This window comes from Leptonychotes weddellii, chromosome 4, assembly GCF_054177405.1.
Source record: "Leptonychotes weddellii isolate Sample4059 chromosome 4, ASM5417740v2, whole genome shotgun sequence".
Taxonomy (NCBI): Eukaryota; Metazoa; Chordata; class Mammalia; order Carnivora; family Phocidae; genus Leptonychotes; species Leptonychotes weddellii.
The window spans coordinates 77,645,687-77,666,801 of NC_138372.1; the positions used below are offsets into that span (position 1 = coordinate 77,645,687).

Consider the following 21,115-nt stretch of genomic DNA (forward strand, 5'->3'; position numbering starts at 1 on the left):
ATAATGATATTCTTAGGTAACTTTTTTATCCTATAACTAGATCTATGAGTACATGAATTATAAAATAGAAGCCTAGCGCATTTTTAGTTCCTGCTTTTCTGCTTTAATCTCCTGTGTTTTATGAGACTGCGTAGGTTCAGATCCTGCCCTACCACCTTAGTGTATGACCTTGGGCCACTACTTAATCTCCTTGTGCCTCGATTCCCCTTTTTAAAATGAGGATGATGAAGATAATAATAATACTACCTACCTCACAAGGTTTTGTAACAAATGAGATAACAGATGTAAAATGCTTAAAACAGCTCCAAGCACAGTGTAAGTACTCAATAAATACATTAATAATTCTAATTCACAAATCTATTTTTAATGACAATAGGCAAACTTGGTTTAATTATCTCTGCTTAAGTTGTAACCTTTTTTCTCTTTTTATAAGTTCCATGTCAAATATTATTAAAGTAAGGTAGTTTGATTATTTCTAAAGTTAATTACTCATGCTGCCCAATCAAGAGAACATAAATAAAGGGTAATATACATCATTCAATAATTTCCGTGATTTTACTGGGTCAGGCAATGCTAATTGGTGTCATACAATCTGTTTTGCATCATTCAACAATTTATGCCCAGGAATAAAAAATATTCTACAACAGGCATAATCTCAACTATGTTTCACAAAACATACACATACACGCAATAGTTATACTGATAATAGTCCTGTGCCCATTTAGCTTCATGATGTTTCTGACAATGGTACCAAGTATTTTATGGGCGGATAAGCTTACCCTTCAACAAGCTATAGGTCAAGATTCTTGTTTTCCCCAACCTTGTTTACTTCCCTTAAGATATCATAAAAAAGTAACTATGTGGGATATGTATATTGCTATTCCTTGACCTGCCAGATTTTATAGGGACAGCAAACCCCTTCTTGAACTTTCAAATTCACCTACACAACTACCTCTTCCCACATGTCCCACAACTATGTCAAATTTCCTTATCTTCCACTTCTACCACCTCATCTCAGCATCACCATCCATCCGGTTGCTCTAACCAAAAACAGATTAATCTTAGAGTCCTCTCATTTCCCATCATTCAATCACCAATTCTATCTACTACCTGTTTTTTATGTATTTATACCCTGAACTAGGCCCCAAACTAACTTTACTTGTCATCCTCCAATCTATTTTCCATGCTATTGTTTCTGTGACTTGCTACCACAGATTAGATGACCATTTCCTAATATCTGCCACTGGATGTTGGTAAAAATGATTCCTTCTAGCTAAAACACTGCCATTTGTTGCTTGGATTATACTCATTCCCCAAAGCAGCTATCTTAGAAGATAAATTAAATCTGACCTTTTGATTCAAAAACTCTTCATGTTTTAGTGCATTATAAAATGATTTCTATTACTATACTATTGTTTCATTGTTTTTCTTAATAGAATTGTCTCTTTGGCCTCTTATAATCTTGGTTTAAGTTAAAGGCTTTCCTTTACTGAAAAAGTGGTTTAATTCTTAATTGAGACTGAGTGATTGAAATCTATATATCAAAACCTCACATTTTAACTATTGGTTAAAAATCTGTTCTCAATATTTTTCATTCCTAGGCAAAATATTATGTTGCTATTTGTGGATTATAGAAAAAGAGGAAATGACAGGGAAGGTAGTGTTCATGAGTACACTGAAATATATGACAAACTGATAGAATGAGGTAGTGAAGCTTTAAGAATCACATCTTCAGGGGCACCTGGGTGGCTCAGATGGTTAAGTGTCTGCCTTCGGCTCAGGTCATGATCTCAAGGTCTTGGGATTAAGCCCCGCGTCAGGCTCCCTGCTCAGTGGGAACTCTGCTTCTCCCTCTCCCTCTCCCCTGCCCCCCCACCCAGCCCCCAGCTTGTGCTCGCTCGCTCTCAAATGAATAAATAAAATCTTTTTAAAAAATCACATCTTCCCTTGGTTGTGCTTCAGGTACTTGGCCAAAGAAATTTATTTCCTGTCACCACTTGAAAAACTTTCAGTATCTTCACAATTTCTCTCTAAGCCTTTATCAAAATTGTGAAGATTGGAATTTCACTCTTTTTTTCCTCCAACAATACTGACCAAAAGACAAAATTTGACAGAAAAGGTAAGATGGAATGAGAAATCTATAAAGGAATCTATATATATACACACATTCCTCTACCAAATATTTGACATGTGTTATATAAAAATGCCATACCTGCTCTTCTCCGGGACTCCTGTATATATGCATGCATAAACTGAAGGCCAAATAATTCCCGTTCCTCTTCTTCATCTATGCTTTCACTGGGAGGAAGTGTTACTTCCAGTTTCAGTGGGTTGTCTCTGAAGTTGACAAACCTAGCAGTTCACCAAAAAACAATATTTTTATAGATGCCATAGAAGTGTACATTTATTTTTCTGAGGAAAAGATCAAATGATAATACACTAAATTACTTTTTTTTTTAACTGGTTTCAATAACATTTTGGTGAAATGTAGTAAATCCTAAGAATCTTTTAAGTTTCTTTTCCAGAAGAAAAAAAACACTAGTTTTAGACAACTCATTTTCAAAGCTTATAGAAGCAACTGTTAGTCCCTAGCATGTATTTAATATGGTGAAGTTTCTGCATATTTTATAGACTTGTGTCTTATACATCACTGTACCTTCATCGAGTGCAGGACTCAGCAGTTGCTGAATAGGTGAATGAATGATTTTGTTATGGAAGTTGTGGGATTTGATGTGAATTCTCTTACATTCTCTGTCAGGAAATTAAATTTTGGAAGGAACACTTGAGGGAGTTCTGAGAGTAATTAACTTAGTAAAAAGTTGTATTTATTCTATCCACATAATTGCCTGTGTCCACTGTAGTCATTTAGAAGGAAAATAAGCACTATTTTTATGCCTTTGGTTTTTATTTGTAGAAGAGGTTTGTTAGCAGTTCCAAAGACGATTTTCATAAAAATGTCACCAACTGAGGGCATTCCTGAAAGCCCATAATCCCGGTATGGCTTTTGTTTCAAGAATTCTTTCTTGAATAATTTTGGCCAGTATTATATGAATCCTACTTATAAATTATAGAATTGCAAAGTTGGAAAAATTTTTAAATGTATTCATTCATATGAATGAGAACTCAAATCCATTAATAACAATTTCTCTGTATTACCTTGTTCTGCAGCCAGAAAGGAACATGTCAGTTTTGTGTGTACAACTTTTACCTCAGATTGGTCATCTCTTCCATGTACACTGGAATATCTTGCAGTTTATTGTTGCTGAGTACAAGAGTACCCAGATTTTTCATATTGCTGATTGTTTCTGGCAAGCACGTTATTTTATTCCGTTGCAGCCATAATGTATGTAGACTCTGCATTCTGATGAATTAAAAGAGATTTCTGTGATTAATCATACATAATATGAAAACCCTGGTTCTTATTAACCTAAAATGAAACAAATGTCATCTTTCATAACATCTCCTTTAACCAGTGTACCAGTTGAGTTAACCGACTTCACGTTACCTGATTATTAGGGAAACTGCATTGGAGGGTTAATCCCTACAGTACACTTCTCAGCATGTGGTAGTAGAAAGGAAACCAACATATTTTAGAATTCTTCACTATTCTCATAGGAGTTCTTAAAGAACAGCTATAAATGTTATCTAGTCTGAACTAGAGTGTTAGGAGAAAAATAAGAAACTATGAATATGCCTATTTGGGTAAGACAAGTATGCATAATGGTTAACAGCATGGACTGTGGGCCAGGCTGCCTAGGTTCACACTTAACACTGTGATCTTGAGCAATTTACATCTCTACATTAGTTTTCACCCATTTGTAAAGCCCACAGAGGGCCTGGCATGCACAAAGTAATGTTGTTACTGTGTGGCATATTCGTGTCAGCATGTTGAAGTCAGAGAGCCAGTTTTTCTCTCCCAGAGCCCTTATACTTAAGTAAATGAAAACATTGTTAAAAAGTAGCATATTTAGTACCTCATGGGTCTCTTGTGATTGATTATGCTTGGGGTCCCCTTTGTTATTTATGATGGATGACTTCAACACATCTGTTAATAGCACAGAAAATTATATATTTACCTTTCTATGGTATCAGGAAGTTGTGCAAGTCTGTTGCTCCCCATGTCGAGCCATTCAAGAGCAGGCATGTTCAACACAGCCAGAGGGATTGTAGTAAAGTTGTTCATACTCAAATCAAGGTGCGTAAGCCTTAACAAATTGCTGAGCTGAAAAGGCAAGCAAGCTTTTTCAAAATGGATGTCCACAATGTAAACTCTTAGAACACTCACATTAGTAGCGCTTTTTCACATCAAGGAATGTTCACATTATGCTTGGGCTTTTTTTTAGTCATCGTCTACAATAACTTTGAAATAAAAATAAAGCTAAATAACCTCCAGAGAAATGAAAAAACTTATAGAAAGCTCATCTATTCAAAGAAAATTTATCTTCCAAATACCCAAGTTCCAGCACTTATAGAACCTACTTGTGTTTGCTTGTATTTTCCTTTCATCCTGCATTTGAGATTTATATGGGAAAACCCAAACTTCAAAATAATACTTCTCTTTATTGAACCTTCTTTTTTGTGCCTGATATTTTACATATGCTATCTCAGTCATAGCATTTACTGTTTGGTAATTCTATTTTCTCAATGAAAACATCAATAAAAGTTTATTAAGAATGATATCCCAACACCAGTGTGCTCAGCTTAAGAAAGAAAATGTATTCAGGGGCACCTGGGTGGCTTAGTCGGCTAAGTGATTTGGTTTTGGCTCAGGTCCTGATCTCATGGGTGGTGAGATGTCCACCCCACCCCACCCCTGCCGTCGGGCTCCGCACTCAGCAGGGAGTCTGCTTGGGATTCTCTCCCTCTGCCCCTTCCTCCACTCACTCTGTCTCTCAAATAAATAAATCTTTAAAAAAAAAAATATATATATATATATATTGCTATGACTGCCTCCTATGTGTTCCTCCCTTCTTCCTTTCCAGAGGGAACCCCTCTCCTGAATTTGGTATTTATTATTCCTGTGCATGTTTTCTTGTTTTCATTACTATACATAAATACATGTTTTTCAATATTTCTCTGTAATTACTATTATATGTTTTCATAAACAAAATTTAGTACTTTTATTTGAAGATTATGATACTGTACTTCCCTTAACTTGCTTTTTTCTCTTAATATCAGTGACTCAATGTATTCATGTTGATGCTTACAACTCTAGTTTATTCATCAACTTTACAAGATGAGTATCTTATTTCTATTTTATAGACAGAATGGTTGAGAAAGACCATGTAACTAGAAATGATGGGTGATGTGCACTCAAAGTTTTCATGGACCTAAAGCCACAAAATTTCTAAACTCTTTCCATATAACACTGTAGTGAAAGTTTCAAAATGTGAGAATTTAGTTAACTTTTCCAAAAAGCTTTCTATTTTATCTAGGCAAGTTCTGTTTTATTATCTCAGGGAATGTTAAGATTCGTTCCATATCTTTAACACCACACAAAAAAAAAAAAACAACAACAACCCACAAATGCAGTGTTTTGTGGGTAATGCAAAAAAGCAGGTTTCCATTTGGTAGGTAATCTTTGTCCAAGCTTTAGAATTCAAGCCATGAATAAAATACTTTTTCAAAATCAGACTTCAAAATTTTTCATATGGTTTAGAATGGAGTATAAAAAGATCGTTTTCAATTGGCATAAATATGTTTGTGTGTGTACAGTGTGTGCAGCGTAGTGGCTGAGACATAAGTCTCTTCCTGTTACTGATTTCTGAGTCGTACTAGAACCCTTTGATTTTATATTGAAAGATATTCACATTATTATAATAACAGTCTTTATTTTGCATATGTGAAAACTGAGACCTCTTTATGTAAAGTGGTGAGTTCAAGGCTTCACAGCTAATTTAGAAGCCATTCTTGGAAATAATCCCAGGGTCAAGATTTCAGTTCAATATTTGTTTCAGTAAAACCTGTTTCTTATGTGAAAAAGTTAAGGAAAACACAGGTTAATAGACATGCCCAAATTCATACAGCGTTTTTAGTGATGGAACCAATCCCAGAAAGAAAATCACAAGAATTAGAAGTTCAAAATAAAATATTTATTGGACCTCTTGTAGATATAAAGAAATTGTCCCTATGATCATCATTTTCATCATAAATAAGTACATACATTTCATTAAGTTGAACTATTCAAAGATGAGATAGATATAAATGTAGAAACTATGTTTTACTTGCAAGAGCAACAATTGGTGACATATTTACTGGTGTGGGAAAAAAAGTGATATTCTCACCAAAAATAGTGGAGAATGGGAGAAAGGAATAGTCTATTTTGTTTTGAGTTTTAATTATGTTTCTTAACTTTCATCTTGCAAAGTCAATACCTTGGAAATTTTCTTTGCTGATTGTAAGATCATTAAATATGTTTGAAGGATGTTTGAAAGTGTCTCTATCACTATGATCAGCTTGGTTTTACTAATAACAAGTCATCATACCAAATCAAAATTTGAAGGCTTTGCAAACCCATTGCTTTCTTTTACTCAGCAGAGCCTAAGAAACTAGCAAAGAAACACTTTTCTGAAACTGAAGAATTCATTTCTTACCACTTCACCTCTATTTCAAAAACTGATCACTCTATAAACACCAACTAGTAAAAAAAAAGAGTTTTTCCATCACCACATTGTCTGTGCTTTGTGATAATCATTTATTCACTAAGCATTTATTAAGTTACAACTACAACTTAGGCTGTGCCTTCAATTCTGGAGATAGAAATAAATAAGACTCTTACTCTGGCCTTCAAGGAGATCACAAATGATGTCAGTACTGCATCTTTTATGCTAAATAGATATTTCTCTAATTAAAAATATGTGTTATAATAGGAAATGATAATCACTAAATATTTTCTGAAATAAAATCTATAGCATTTCTTCATTAGTGTTATTTTTGGCAATCACACAGCTGAGAAGTAAACCAGTATTAGGTGGACAATAAGTCATAGACATTTATGTCTTTCTGACCTCTTGTGGAAGATCACAGATGTCTCTGTTTACAGCAAGTTCTAGTTTCTCCAAGCTGGCACAATGACTTATTTCCCTGGGGACAGTCTTGATTTTGTTGTAACTAAGAATCAGCTCCTTAAGTTTAGTGAGAAGTCCTACAAAAAAATAATACACGATAGATAGCAGATGGATATAAAATAATGTTTTCAGTTATTTATTACAGCATAACTTACTTGCCAGTTTCATACTGGCAAATCAAACTTCCCAGGTTCTTCCCTTTTCCCAGTGTGTGTCCTATCCCCTCTAAAGATAGGAGGTTTATCAGTGCTATAAGCAAAAAATATGGTGTTTTTTTTTCATCTTGTTTTATCTCCTATATCATGGCCAATTTTCCATTTAGGGATTTTTTTTCTCATCCAAGGAGTCTTTCTTTCTTGCCTTCAACCTGTTCTCTTCTAGGAGGATTAACTGAATAAGACACATTGTTTCCAGAATCTATACAATGTTTCCCAAGGGACTTTCCTTGCCTTGAAATCTTATCTTGAATCACTTCTGTAAATTCCAGAAACTTGGGTCCTCTGGAAGCTTCCATTTAGATGTCTACAATTTTCTCAAGACTCGGGGCTACATTATTCCATGTATCAAAAAAATTCTCAGTAAAAAACCCGGGAATAAAAGCAATCTTCCTTACCAATTCCTCGAGGTATCTCTGAAATTGTGTTTCGAGATAAATCTAATACAATGAGGTTCTGGAATCTTCCAATGAATTCAGGAATTTTCAATAAACCAGTTCTATGAAGTTGCCATTCCTGTAGCTGATTCAATTTCAGTAGAGAAGAAGGGAGGGTCTAAACTCAAGTAAAAGAAATGACAGAATTACTATATTACTTAAATTATTTTAGTATCATGTCATACTGAAGTATAATTGTAGCGATATTACTTGATTTGTAAAAGAACTTTGGAATATTTTTTCCTTAATGGGTTATATTTCCAAGTGCTTTGTGTTACTTCTAAGTTTTAAGAACTTTACTTTGGGGGTACAGGTACTAAACCTTCAAACCCCAATCAGAATAAACAAAGATAATGTATTTTGGTCAATAGTGCACACCCATATAACAATGTTCTAAATATATTGTTGTATTAGGCTTTTTTAGAGAACATATATAGTTGAAAATGAGAATGTGGTGGTTAGAGAAACAAAAAATCATTTTAGTCAATAATTCAAATTTCTCTTTGAAATATTTTGTAAGTTTTTTACAGATTTTTTTTATAAAGATTTTAAGAGTTTCAACCTTTCTGAACTTTACACCTTTTCCCTTTCAACCTAAAATAGCCCAAAGAGAAAATAACCTGCTAGCTAACTATACCTACATGTATGAAAACAAACACTGACCCAAGGTATAGATACCCTTATAAAAATTAGAGCATGCCTAATGTAATTAAGCAAACTCTGTGTGTGTGTGTGTGTGTGTGTGTGTGTGTGTGTGTATTTATGAGAGAGAGTATGAATCAGGTAGTAGCCCTCGAAAAAAATGAATATCCTATTCCATTTTGTGGACTTTTAGCTGGGCATTTGTTTTGGAAAAGCTATATGATTTTTGTTAGGCAGATGGTCATCTTTTTTATGGAAATGAGAAGTTGCTTACTAGTCGGATTAGTAGGAGAAAAAATGCAAATGACTTATGTTTAGGCAGAGTTGAAGAAAACTGACTGAGTTTTTACCAAAAAAATGTGAAGTTATATTTCTTTTCAGTTGTTCATGTTGCCCAAATTCATTTGGTGTATTATTAACATTAGAATTTCTAACTATTCTGGACTTAATCACACAGTCTCAGAATCATTTTCTCAACTCTCCCACAAAACGTAAAATACAGAAAATCAAATATTACTTCTATGAAGCTTACCTTCCATTCCTCTTTCTCTATCTTCAAAATGACTCTTCCATTTTCCCTGATGACCTTTTCTTTTAGCTTGCTTAAGCGTACTCGTTCTTCCCAGATCCGCACTAGCCTAAGAGAGCAGACATTCGCCAGTAACAACATACATAGGTAGCATTCACTTTTATATAAAAAGTGATCCGTCAAAAACAACCATTTGATTGGGGCACCCGGGTGGCTCAGTCGTTAAGCGTCTGCCTTCGGCTCAGGGGATCGAACCCCACATCGGGCTCCCTGCTTGGTGGGAAGCCTGTTTCTCCCTCTCCCACTCCCCCTGCTTGTGTTCCCTCTCTCACATTCTCTCTCTCTGTCAAATAAATAAAATAAAAATCTTAAAAAAAAAAACCATTTGATCGATAGTATCTAGAAATCAGAAAAGAAGTTGTTTTGTAAGAATTATAAATATGATTCGAATCATAAAGCCCTATATTTAAGTTTTGAAAAGTGTCATAACTCCATAGATTTAACTAATAGCTTTATTGAGTTATACATAATTCACATAGCATAAAATTAATCCTTTTAGAGTATACAATTCAATGGTTTTGGATATTTTCACAGAGTTGGCTCAACTATCACCACTATCAGATCCAAAACATTTTCATCATTCAAAAAGACTCCCACACCCAGTGCAAACTGGTGCAGCCACTCTAGAAAACAGTATGGAGTTTCCTCAAAAAGTTAAAAATAGAGCTACCCTACAATCCAGCAATTGCTCTACTAAGTATTTACCCAAGAAATACAAAATACCAGTTCAAAGGGCAGCATTATCTACAACAGCCAAATTTTGGAAACAGCCCAAGTGTCCATCAACTGATGAATGGATAAAGAGGATGTGGTAATACATATACATACACACATATACATGTATGTATATATACAGATGCATATATATGTATATGCATAAACATATGTGTGTATATATACATACACACACACACACACACACGGGATATTAGCCATAAAAAAGAATGAAATCATGCCATTTGCAGCAATGTGGATGGAGCTAGAGAATATTATGCTAAGCGAAATAAGTCAGAGAAAGACAAATAGCATATGATTTCACTCATATGTGGAATTTAAGAAACAAATGTGCAAAGGGATGGGGAGAGAGAGAAAGAGGCAAACCAAGAAACAGACTCTTAACCACAGAGAACAAACCGATGGTTACCAGAGGGGAGATGGGTGGGAGATGGGTTAAATAGATGATGGGGATTAAGGAGTGCGCTTGTGATGAGCACTGCGTGTTGTAAGGAATTGATGAATCACTATATTGTACACCGTAAACTAATACAACACTGTATGTTAACTAACTGGAATTAAATTAAAAACTTTAAAAAATAAAATAAAAAGCCACACCCATTCCTCCCTTTCCCAGCCCCTGGTAACCACTGATCTTTCTATCTCTATGAATTTGCCTATTCTGGACATTTCATATTTCATTTCATATTTATACAGTATGTGGTCTTTCCACGTAGTGTAAGTTTATTCAGAGTTCACCCATGCTGTAACATGTTTCAGTACTATATTCCTTTTTATAGAAGAATCATCTTCCACTGCATGAATATACCACATTTTGTTTATCTGTTCATCAGCTGATGGACATTTGGGTTAATCCCACTTATTGGCTATTATGAATAATGCTACTATGAACATTTGTGAACAAGTTTTTATGCAGACATATGTTTTCCTTTATTTTGGGTATAGTCCTAGGAGAAGAATTGCTGCATCCTATTATAACTCTATTTTTAACTTTTTTTTTTTTTAGGAACTACTAAACTGTGTCCAAATTGCTTGTACCATTTTACCTTCCCTCCAGCAGCACATGAGGCTTCTGATTTCTCCATATCCTTGTCTACTTTTGTTATTGTCCATGGTTCGAATCATAGCCATCCTAGTGAGCGTGAAGTGGTATCTCACTGTCCTTTCAACTTGCATTTATTAGACATCTAATCCATAGATAGTTAATAACTTTATAATGACTTGCAAATAATACAGTTCAACTTCAGAGTTAAGTTATATGATTATATTCCAATTTTATTCAGATTTCATTTTTCAGATATAAAAATGCATAAAACCTTTGTCATTCTGAAACACATTCCTATTGATTTTTGGTTCATTGAAAACATACATAAGAATAATATCAAGCTATGAAAATGACTAGTATAAGGTTGCAAAGGTTTTTTTTTATTTCTACACTAGAAAATTTTTAATGTATGAGAAATGAGAAAGAATAAGTTTAGAATTGAAATCTTTGCAATGTTAGCCTCTTAGAATGATACGTAATAAAGAAATATAAGCAGTTATCAAAGAACATAGGTTTAATTAATTTGAATAGTCACTTGCCAAAAAGATCTATGTATTTCAGAACAAGATTTAATGACAAGTGCAATTAGATGTCTTATTCCCTAAACTTTTACTTAAAGAATTCATCAAGCAACCATTACATGCCAAATGCTATGCTGCACATTGTGCAGGCAAAAAGCTCTGTCCTTAATGAGTTTACAGTGAGGCTAACTATTACTCAGCTAGTATCTCTCCATCTCTATAATGATTCTTAAGTTCTTTCTGGATCTAAATTTCTATGATCTAAGTCCGAATGCATCACTTAACTTGGTGACCATGGGCAATTCATACCACCTCTGTGGGCCTTGCCATTACAATGGGGTTTGGATTAAATAATGTCTAAGGTCTCTTCCAGCTCTAGTGTTCTGTAATTCATCCATTATTTAGTCTAAGCTTGATGTTCTTTCAATTTTAAATAGAAATTTTCTACCTCCTATGAAACCCTCTTATTATAGTCTAAACGCTTTCCCAGATTTTGCCACACCAACTCTTACCCAAGTGTTTGATTTCTTCAAGACAGCTTGGCATCAAAAGACAATGGGGTCAATTTCTGTTTAAACTTTAGGCTTTTTGAAATAAATCTTTAGCCACATTTAGCCAAGAAAAGCAGCATTAGTTTACATCCTTAACCTTTTCTATCCCTTGCCTATTTTGTAGAGAGAGAACGTGAAGCTGCTGAAATTATTCTTTTCTTTTTAAAGATTTTATCTATTTATTTATTTATTTGAGAGAGAGAGCGCATGCATGAGGGGCAGGGGAGGGCAGAGGGAGAGGGAGAATCTCAAGCAGAGTCAATGAGGGACTAGATCCCATAACTCTAAGATCATGACCTGCACCAAAATCAAGAGTCGGATGCCCAACTGAGCCACCCAGGTGCCCCAATTAAATGGTTCTTAACTAAACATGTGTAATAGGTGAAGTTCAGGAGTTTAGAAGCAAGTCAGGATTCCTGCCCTGCCCACTGTTTAAAAAAGGGATAGGATTTATTAAGAGTCCTCTGAAGTCAAGTTTATCATAACTATAGAATACAAACATAATAGATTTCATAAGAGTAGCTTTATATATAAAGGACCAATCTAGGGAAAGACCTAAGGTGAATATTATGCCTCCTGAATCAGACTGCGTAGGTATGAATACCAGTTCCACATTTATTAGCAGTGTGATCTTTGACAAGTTACTTAGGCCTATCCCTCAGGTTTTCCATCTTTAACATTTTTTTTTTTTAAGATTTTATTTATTTATTTGACAGAGAGAGACACAGAGGGAACACAAGCAGGGGGAATGGGAGAGGGAGAAGCAGGCTCCCCACTGAGCAGGGAGCCAGATGCGGGGCTCGATCCCAGGACCCTGGGATCATGACCTGAGCCGAAGGCAGACGCTTAACCATCTGAGCCACCCAGGCGCCCCAGGTTTTCCATCTTTAAAAGGGAGAAAATGAACACTCATGTGTGGCAGAGACTGATACTCCTCTTCTTCCTCAATAATAGAGCCTCTAAATTTAACTGGGCTGAAGACTTCATTTAGTCATCCTCCCTTGGAGTTAGATATGATTCATATAACTGGGATGTTAGCAGAAGTAGGAGTGGGTGCAACTTCCTGCTAGCTGGGATCAAATATGTTGGCTGCAGTTGGTGTATCATTTGGGGCCATTAAGTGACTTTAGGAATGGAAGCCATGCACAGTTGAGCAACAAGATAAAAGCCTGAGTATTTGACTCAGTGGAGTGCTATTCCAGCCCCAGATCAAATATCCAAAAAAGTTAACATATCTTGTTTAGAAAATATTATTTTGGGGACACTGGGGTTGCTCAGTCAGTTATGCATCTGACTCTTAATTTCAGCTCAGGCCATGACCTTAGAGTTGTGAGATCAAGCCCTGCATCCGGCTTCCTCCTCAGCGAGGAGTCTGCTTGGGATTCTCTTCCTCCCTCTTCCTCTGTCCCTCACCCCCCTCCCCACTCTCTCTCAAATAAATAAATCTTTTTAAAAATTTTTAAAAAAGAAAACATTATTTTGGTTTTCCTTCTCTCATAATGCAAAATAATCCTCATCAAGACACTCTGTTTCAGTGTGTTGAGAGGATTAAATGAGATAGTACAAATAAAACACTTAGCAGAGTGCCTAGTAAACAGTAAGTGCACAATAAATGGCTGCTACCCTCTTCACTGTCAGCATCATTATCCTTTTTATTGGCTTTGGTTGGAAAGAATAGTCCCTCCCCATCCAGATTTTTGTTTTTACAGAGAGCAGACACAAAATAATTGCTGATTAAGAACCTTTCCCCCTCTTCTTTACTGGGAGAATAGCTGTTATTTTCAAGCATTTGTACTTCCCCCAAGTAACGCAGGTATAAATCTTAATTTGTTTAAACCAATCATACAGTCTCATTCCCCTAGAAGGGGACTGGATTAAGGGAGTCCAAATGACCCAGTTCTGGTCAATGAGAGCTGAGGGAGAGGTTTCCTAAAGCGCCCAGAAAGGCTTCCTCATTCTTGAAGAAACAGAAATCATTTCCACTCTTCTGATAACATAATGATGCCTAGCTGTGATGCCTGGAAGTGGACCAGCCATCCTGTGACACTCACAGAGGGAACCTGAGGACCAAACTGACACACTGAGATTAGCAGTAGAAGGTGATAAAAAGAAACCGAGTCTTTAAAGCTGTTCAGGCTTTGGGATTGCCTTGCTTCAGGACTTCCCTAGTCCTTAAGCCATTCTTAGTTGAATTTTATGGTACTTGTTAACTGACACAGGAGCATTTTTTCCATTGAGATATAATTGACATATAACATTATTAATGGTCCAATATTTATATATGTTGCAAGACAAAAAGACAATTTAATATTTAGAAAGAGACCTGGTGAATGAGAATCATAGGGATCCATAAGGAAAGTGGCTCTTCTTGCAAGATTAATAGAATGCTTTGGAGACATCCAATCAGGAAAATAGGGAGATATCAAGAAGGCAGAGGAAATGAGAGCCAAACTATTTAAGTATAGCCCAAATCAAGGAATCAGGTGACCCACAGGGACCCTGGCTGAAACTCACAGCTGTTCAAGTAGGTGAGAATCTCTGGTACCTTCTATTGCCAGATGTTGCTTTAGTATCTACAGGATATAATACTGAACGAGCAATCACTGAAAAGTGGACTAAAAGACACTAATCAAACTTTGAGGAATGTTGAACAGACTCCTATGAGGGCCTGAAGATAACTACTATTTTCACATACAGACACTTGTATTTTTTGCAGCCACCCTCACATAGCCACACGTAATTAAATCGGGTGTATCCTTTAGTTATATTTTGAGTTTTCAGTAAATAAAAATATCAAATTCAACAATAAGGCATTTAATAAGTGCTCTTTTCTATAATGATGATATTCTGAATTTTCACTAAATCAAAATAACAAACATGTTAAAGCATACTTCTGTTGAAATTCCTTCTCTCGCTTCAGGTCTTCATTGTGTTTCTTTATTCTTTCTTCCCAAACTTCCTTCACAGCACTGACAGCCCCAGTACAAACTGCATTTTCTGACATGATTTCTCCACATTGTCACAGAGTCACCAACTTCATTAGATTCTGAATAGCTGAATCACAGATGCCATCTCAAAAAGGACCTAATTGTAGCGGAGAAAAAAACGTGTTTCAGAATGGTCATTGAATCCAGAAATGATCATAATAGCTTATATTTATTGAACACTTTCCATGTTGCCAAGACTATTTTTATACACTTTACATATCATCTCTCACTTAATAATCCTCATAAAAATACTATGCCATGGATGCGTTTTTTTTCTTTAAAGATTTTATTTATTTATTTGAGAGAGAGAGAGAGTAGAGTGAGAGAGACAGCATGAGTGGGGGAGAACAGAGGGCAGAGAGAGAGTAGCAGGCTCCCCGCTGAGCAGGGAGCCCGATGTAGGGCTCGATCCCAGGACCCCAGGATCATGACCTGAGCCGAAGGCAGACACTTAACCCACTGAGCCACCCAGATGCCCTACCATGGGTGCTTTTATTGTGTGTAATGTACAGATGAAAAATTGAGCCTTAAAAAAGATGGGCAATTTGTTCAAGGTCTCATGTCTAGTATGTGACAGAGGTGGAAAGTGAAGCCAAGTCTACTTCCTTTGCTACTATGTAATTAACAATAATGAAAAACCGCAACTAGTTTACATGCCCAGTTTAGGAAAATGATTAAATAATGGATATATACATTTAAGACCAGCATTTGGGGCTATCTACTTAATCTAGATGCTATATGCATAGGCTGGAATTTGGTTAACTGGCAGTATACTGGGATTATTTGCTCTTGTAAAATAAATCGTAAATGGGCAGGTGTAATACTGAGGATTGTGACCTGAATCTCAAAAAGGAAAGGACAGTACAAATAGGGGAATGGTTATGTAAATTATGGTAGATCCATTTGATGGAATGTTATTTGCCTTACAAATAATTGTACTGATTTCTCATCAAATTGTATTGGTAATAGTGAAAGAATTTGACTCACAATTAATTGAATTATTTCTTCCCAAATTCAGGAAGTCAAAGATGTCCACAATCACAACTATTCAACATTATACTGGAATGGCTACAAGGCAAAGGAAGTAAATAGAAAGGTATAAAGTTTGGAAAAGAAGAAGTGAAATTTGCAACAGTGTAGGGAAACAGGTGCTCTCATACACTAAAGGTGGTAGTATTTGTTCTTCTCAATGGAGAGAAATTTGGTAATGTCCATCAGTCTTATAAATGTACATTCATACTCATAGGAATTTATGATGCAAATATTTTCAATCTTAAAATTACATATTATAAAGTTATTCATAGAAGCAAAAGACTGGAAAAAATATAACTTTTTTTTTTAAAGATTTTATTTGTCAGAGAGAGAGAGCACAAGCAGGGGGAGCAGCAGGCAGAGGGAGAGGGAGAAGCAGGCTCCCGGCCAAGCAGGGAGCCCAATGTGGGACTCGATCTCAGGACCCTGGAATCATGACCTGAGCCGAAGGCAGACACTTAAACGACTGAGCCACTCAGGCATCCCACAATATAACTTTTGATCAGTAAATTATAGTACATCCATATCATGGGAAATTATATAGCTCCATAAAGTAAAACATTTCATATACTGACATGCCATGATCTCCAAAATGTATGACTATGGCATAATTTAATTTTTCTGTCCCAATGAATATGGGTATTTGGGTACCAGAGTTTTGCTATTATGAGCAATATTATTTCCAAAATTCTTTTCCTCATCTTCATGGTGCTCAAGTGGTATTGCCTCTATTGGGTCTATACCTAGAACTAGATTTATACCCAAGAGAAATAAAAACATATGTTCACACAAAAATTTCTACCTGAATGTTGAAGTAGCATTATTCACAATAGCCAAAAAGTGGAAACAACTGGCTGTCAACTGACAAATGGATAAACAAAATGTGGTATATCCATACAATGGAATATTATTCAGCCATAAAAAGGAGTAAGTACTGATACATGCTATATCATGGATAAACTTTGAATGAAGTGTGCTAAGTGAACGAAGCCAGACACAAAAGACCACGTATGATCCCATTTATATGAAATGTCCCAAATAGGTAGATCCATAGAGAAAAAACGGTAGATTAGTGATATCCAGGGGCTTTCCAGAGGGGGAAAGAGGGAGTGACTGCTAAAGTGCAGAGTTTCTTTTTGAGTGATGGAAATCAACTTTTTAAATAAATCAACCTATAAAAAAGCAAGAACAACTTATTTATGGCTAAAGAACAGAATGTAATAAGTATAATACATCTTGAAAATATAAATTATTTTTTTAAAGATTTTATTTATTTGACAGAGAGAGACACACAGCGAGAGAGGGAACACAAGCAGTGGGAGTGGGAGAGGGAGAAGCAGGCTTCCCGCGGAGCAGGGAGCCCGATGAGGGGCTCGATCCCAGGAACCCGGGATCATGAGCTGAGCCGAAGGCAGATGCTTAATGACTGAGCCACCCAGGCGCCCCGAAAATATAAATACTTTAATAGAATGTGTAAGAAGGACATGGGGAAGTAGAAGGAAAGAACACTAGTAGCCACATCTTCAAAGTGGGGAGTCATAGACACTGTATTTTATGGAATGAGAACTAGATATTGAAGCATTTGTTTCAAGTTATAAAGGAAATCAAGGGAGAAACTAAAAATAAGGATAAAGCTCTATGGAGGTGTAAGCGAACTTAAGCATCATCTTTCACAATGAAGTTCCATAGATAATGCCTAAAGTTGATAAGAATAATAACCACCTTTGAAAAAATACAAAACAAAACAGGAACTATGGAGATAACCACCGAAGACTAAATCCTGAAATGGTTAAAATGCTTACTTCTAGAGTGATAGAAATGGGGTAGAGAATATTGCTTTTCATTATTAATCTTCTCTAAAGTATTGATTTCCTTAAAAGTATGCAGTGTGGGAGAGAGACAGAGACAGAGAGGGGGTGGCAGAATAACTCTATTACAGAGGACAAAAATGTTTAAAATGTTAAGATGGATATATAATTAATTGCCAATGCAGAAAATTAGTAGGAAACGGTCTCTATTTTTAAGCAAAGCATGCAGTTTCCACAGAAATGGACTGCAAGGTCTTTTTGCCATCAAGAAAACTTGGGATACATATGCTGATAATCCAAACCCCTGGGGACATCACAGTCAACCTACAATTTATTGTCTCAGATTCTAGCAAGTTTGAAGTGTTTATCACATAATAAAACATTTTTTAAAATCCCAAGTGTGTACATGTAAATGTGTATTTTTTAAAACATACATAACCATTCATATGCTCATTGGGTTCCTCAGTTTGCCACTGAACTTCATTCAGCCATCAGCTTTCCTATAACAGTGACCAATTTCCCTTCGAGGAAAACAAGTCAATAATGATATATATATATTTCTACCTCCAACACAGAATTGTGTTCTCTACCTTGATTAGATAATAGAAAAGCACACAGTTTGGCAAGGACATACCCCGGAGAGTCTGCTTTCCGAAGGCAAAAGAAAGAAAGGAAAAAAGAAATCCAAACAAACCCAAAAACAAACAAACAAAAAAATACTTCTTAACTTTGAGGGAAATCAGTATTTCAGAGGAAAACAATTACACGCATGACTATGAAACCCCACAAGAGACTTTTAAATTCAATTCCAAATTCAGTTATACATTCCAGCAAATTCAGACACAGTGAAGTCATCATCAGCAACCTCTTTCTATGTGAAGAATGGGGAAAAAATGTTTTTGAAAAACACTTACCACTGTCAGTGGATGCAGAAGCTAACATGCCCAAAGTTAGTGACTACCAGCTGAGAGAGGATTTCAGGGAGAATTGTTTTCAGTGTGGCTCCGGGATGATTAAAATCCTCGGTCAGACTTGTAATCAAGTGAAATGTAATGTTAGCCTAGCTCTAATTTTAGATCTTGGACAAAGCTGAGAATAGCAAGTATCACATGGAGCTCTTGTGCAAAGGACCAAGTGATAGATAACGTATGTGCATGCATTCTGCCCACTGCAAATGCTGCGTACAGGCATTATAAAACTCTCAGGCATAACTAGTTCTAGACTCCTGAAAAAAAAAACCTCCTATTGAAAGTCCTTCTACTTTTCATGACTTACACATTTTGCATATTTAATAGAATATAATGCATCTATTCCAAGCAGAGAAACTTGAAAATATGAGAATTTTTTTATGGCATAACAAAAACCCTACTTGGTAAACCATAGATCTGTAAATATTTAAACTAAAGGTAAAATGCTTCACAAAATAAGAAAAGTGAAGATGTAGATAAGTACGGGTAACAGAGAAGCTCCAAGCTCCCGCTGCACCCAGGCCTCAAATTTAATTCTCTCTCATTCTTTATCTCTTCAGCCTTCATAGATAGGAGTTAATTCCAGGTTCTTTAAAAAATTTTGCATTTATTTTTTGGTTTTTTGTCTTTTGTTTTTTAATGCTATACATTTTATTTATTTATTTATTTTAGGTAGGCCTCACACCCTGCATGGAGCCCAACATGGGGCTTGAACTCACAATCCTGAGATCAAGACCTGAGCTGAGATGAAGAGTCAGATGCTCAACCAACTGAGCCATGTAGGTGCCCCTGTATTTAGTCTTTGAATTGGTAATATAAGTACAAAGAACAAAATTCAAAAGATACTGAATCCCCACCTAACCCCGCCTCCAGCCATTTAGTTCTCCTATCTGAAGGCAATCACTATTGCCACTTTTTGTGCGCCCTTCCAAAGATGTCTGTGAATTTACAAACATAAATATGCCGATATCCATTAAAAGCACACACACAGTGACATGCACAGACATACACAATGCTAGCATACTACATGTATTTTTCTATACTGTGTTTTCTCCACTCAGATTATATTGGAACTTGTTTCATATTAGTATATTTAGAGTTACATCATTCTTTTTAATGACTACATAGCATTTTGGTGTATTGGTGGATCATAATTTATTTAGTCATTTGGACACTTTGGCAATTTTAGTGTTTTTCAATGGCTGATCATTCCATAGAAATTCTTTAATGCTTCTATAACAAATTAGCTCAGAGAGCTATGGGGCTGCTCAAGACCATAGAAAGAGTAAAGAAGGTCACAGAACCTGAACTCTAACCTCCCTGTCCAGAGAGTTTGCACCACCCCACACCACATGGCTTTCCTGAATAGGTTCATAAGGCAACCTGAAGGTGCAGGGGGGAGTTTTGTTCTGGTTAAGAAAAGTACTAAATTGTCTCTTTGGAAACAATTTAGATGTATTTCTGCCTTTGGCACTGTCTACAATTAAATTTTAATTTGGTAGTATTTCTAGAAAACCCACAAATCCCAAGGCTCTCTCTTTCCCTCTTCTAGCTTCTTATTTCCCATGCTCTGAGGCAATACCATACAAAGTGAGACCAACTGAGAAACTGTTGAAGTGACTTACTCTAGAGAAATGGCAGGGAAAGTAGAAAAAGGTGAACAGATTTATGAACCATTTATGAAGGATTTTAGACAGAATTTCAGTGATTTGGGGACAGAAGCATGTGAGAGAAGGAAGAGACAAGACACTATATAGTGCCCTCTCCATAGTTTGACAACCCCCCATTAGTGAACCTCACTTTACCAAAGTAGAATTAGGGGGGAAATCCCAGCCTCCCTTGCTACAGAATTGGGGAATATGAGTAAGGTTCATGTACTTTGATTTAGAAGCAAAGAATGTGAGGAAATCAGCTGGGTGGCTAGAGTCCATTTTTGCTGGTGTAAGTACAGCAGAGGCAATATATTCTGGGGTTAGTTTTAGCAGATTGAGTTTCCTGACCTCAGTGGATGCAGCTGGTTCTAGGGGCAGCCATAGCAGCCCCCTTCCCAGGCCAGTTCTGTGGTATAGTTCCAGGACTTGTTCTGTGAACTAAGATCCCCTCTTACTTAAATATGCCTGGCAGAATCCTGTCACCTGGATCTAAGAAACTGACACAACTATTTTAACTCTTTCTCCTTGTTTTATTTCCAGAAATATGCTTATATTGCTATTTCTTCATATACCAATTTCAGAACCATCTATTGACTTCATACATAGAAGATGAAAATTCTGGGGCGCCTGGGTAGCTCAGTTGTTAAGCATCTGCCTTCGGCTCAGGTCATGATCCCAGTGTCCTGGGATCGAGCCCCGCATCAGGCTCCCTGCTCAGCAGGAAGCCTGCTTCTCCCTCTCCCACTCCCTCTGCTTGTGTTCCCTCTCTCGCTGTCTCTCTCTCTGTCAAATGAATAAATAAAATCTTAAAAAAAAAAAAAAAAAGAAGATGAAAGTCCTGTGGTCTTAAACCACCTACTCACTAC

The 21,115-nt window shown here is 36.2% G+C and overlaps 2 protein-coding genes across 3 annotated transcripts in view; one reads left to right on the forward strand and one right to left on the reverse strand.

Annotated features, from left to right (window-relative positions):
• TRMT13 (tRNA methyltransferase 13) overlaps positions 1-19,394 on the forward strand; it is a 40,233-nt gene extending 20,839 nt beyond the window's left edge. The window contains exons 10-11 of one of the 2 annotated variants that reach the window (XM_081817059.1): positions 15,808-15,885; positions 19,270-19,394. In XM_081817059.1, the coding sequence (XP_081673185.1) occupies positions 15,808-15,881 (74 nt within the window). In that variant the 3' untranslated portion in view covers positions 15,882-15,885; positions 19,270-19,394. Of the gene's footprint in view, positions 1-15,807; positions 16,036-19,269 lie in introns of those variants that run through there. The other variant, XM_081817060.1, reaches the window with a different exon arrangement.
• Positions 1,919-18,674, reverse strand: LRRC39 (leucine rich repeat containing 39). The gene is made up of 8 exons (XM_081817055.1): positions 18,544-18,674; positions 14,694-14,886; positions 8,894-8,999; positions 7,681-7,837; positions 7,008-7,144; positions 4,077-4,222; positions 3,209-3,361; positions 1,919-2,352 (listed from the first exon to the last, which is right to left on the reverse strand). Exons 2-8 carry the CDS (start codon positions 14,804-14,806, stop codon positions 2,151-2,153), a joined length of 1,014 nt encoding a protein of 337 aa, XP_081673181.1. The 5' UTR covers positions 14,807-14,886; positions 18,544-18,674; the 3' UTR covers positions 1,919-2,150.
• Positions 19,395-21,115: the final 1,721 nt, after the last annotated feature.

Bases quoted from the DNA above. Each gene is read 5' to 3' on its own strand.
- LRRC39 (XM_081817055.1), bottom strand. From the start codon at position 14,806: ATGTCAGAAAATGCAGTTTGTACTGGGGCTGTCAGTGCTGTGAAGGAA. The intron at 7,838-8,893 runs GTAAGCTTCATA...ACTTGAGTTTAG, and splicing joins TAGAGAAAGAGGAATGGAAG to ACCCTCCCTTCTTCTCTACT. The intron at 3,362-4,076 runs GTAAATATATAA...TTAATTCATCAG, and splicing joins CTTCCTGATACCATAGAAAG to AATGCAGAGTCTACATACAT.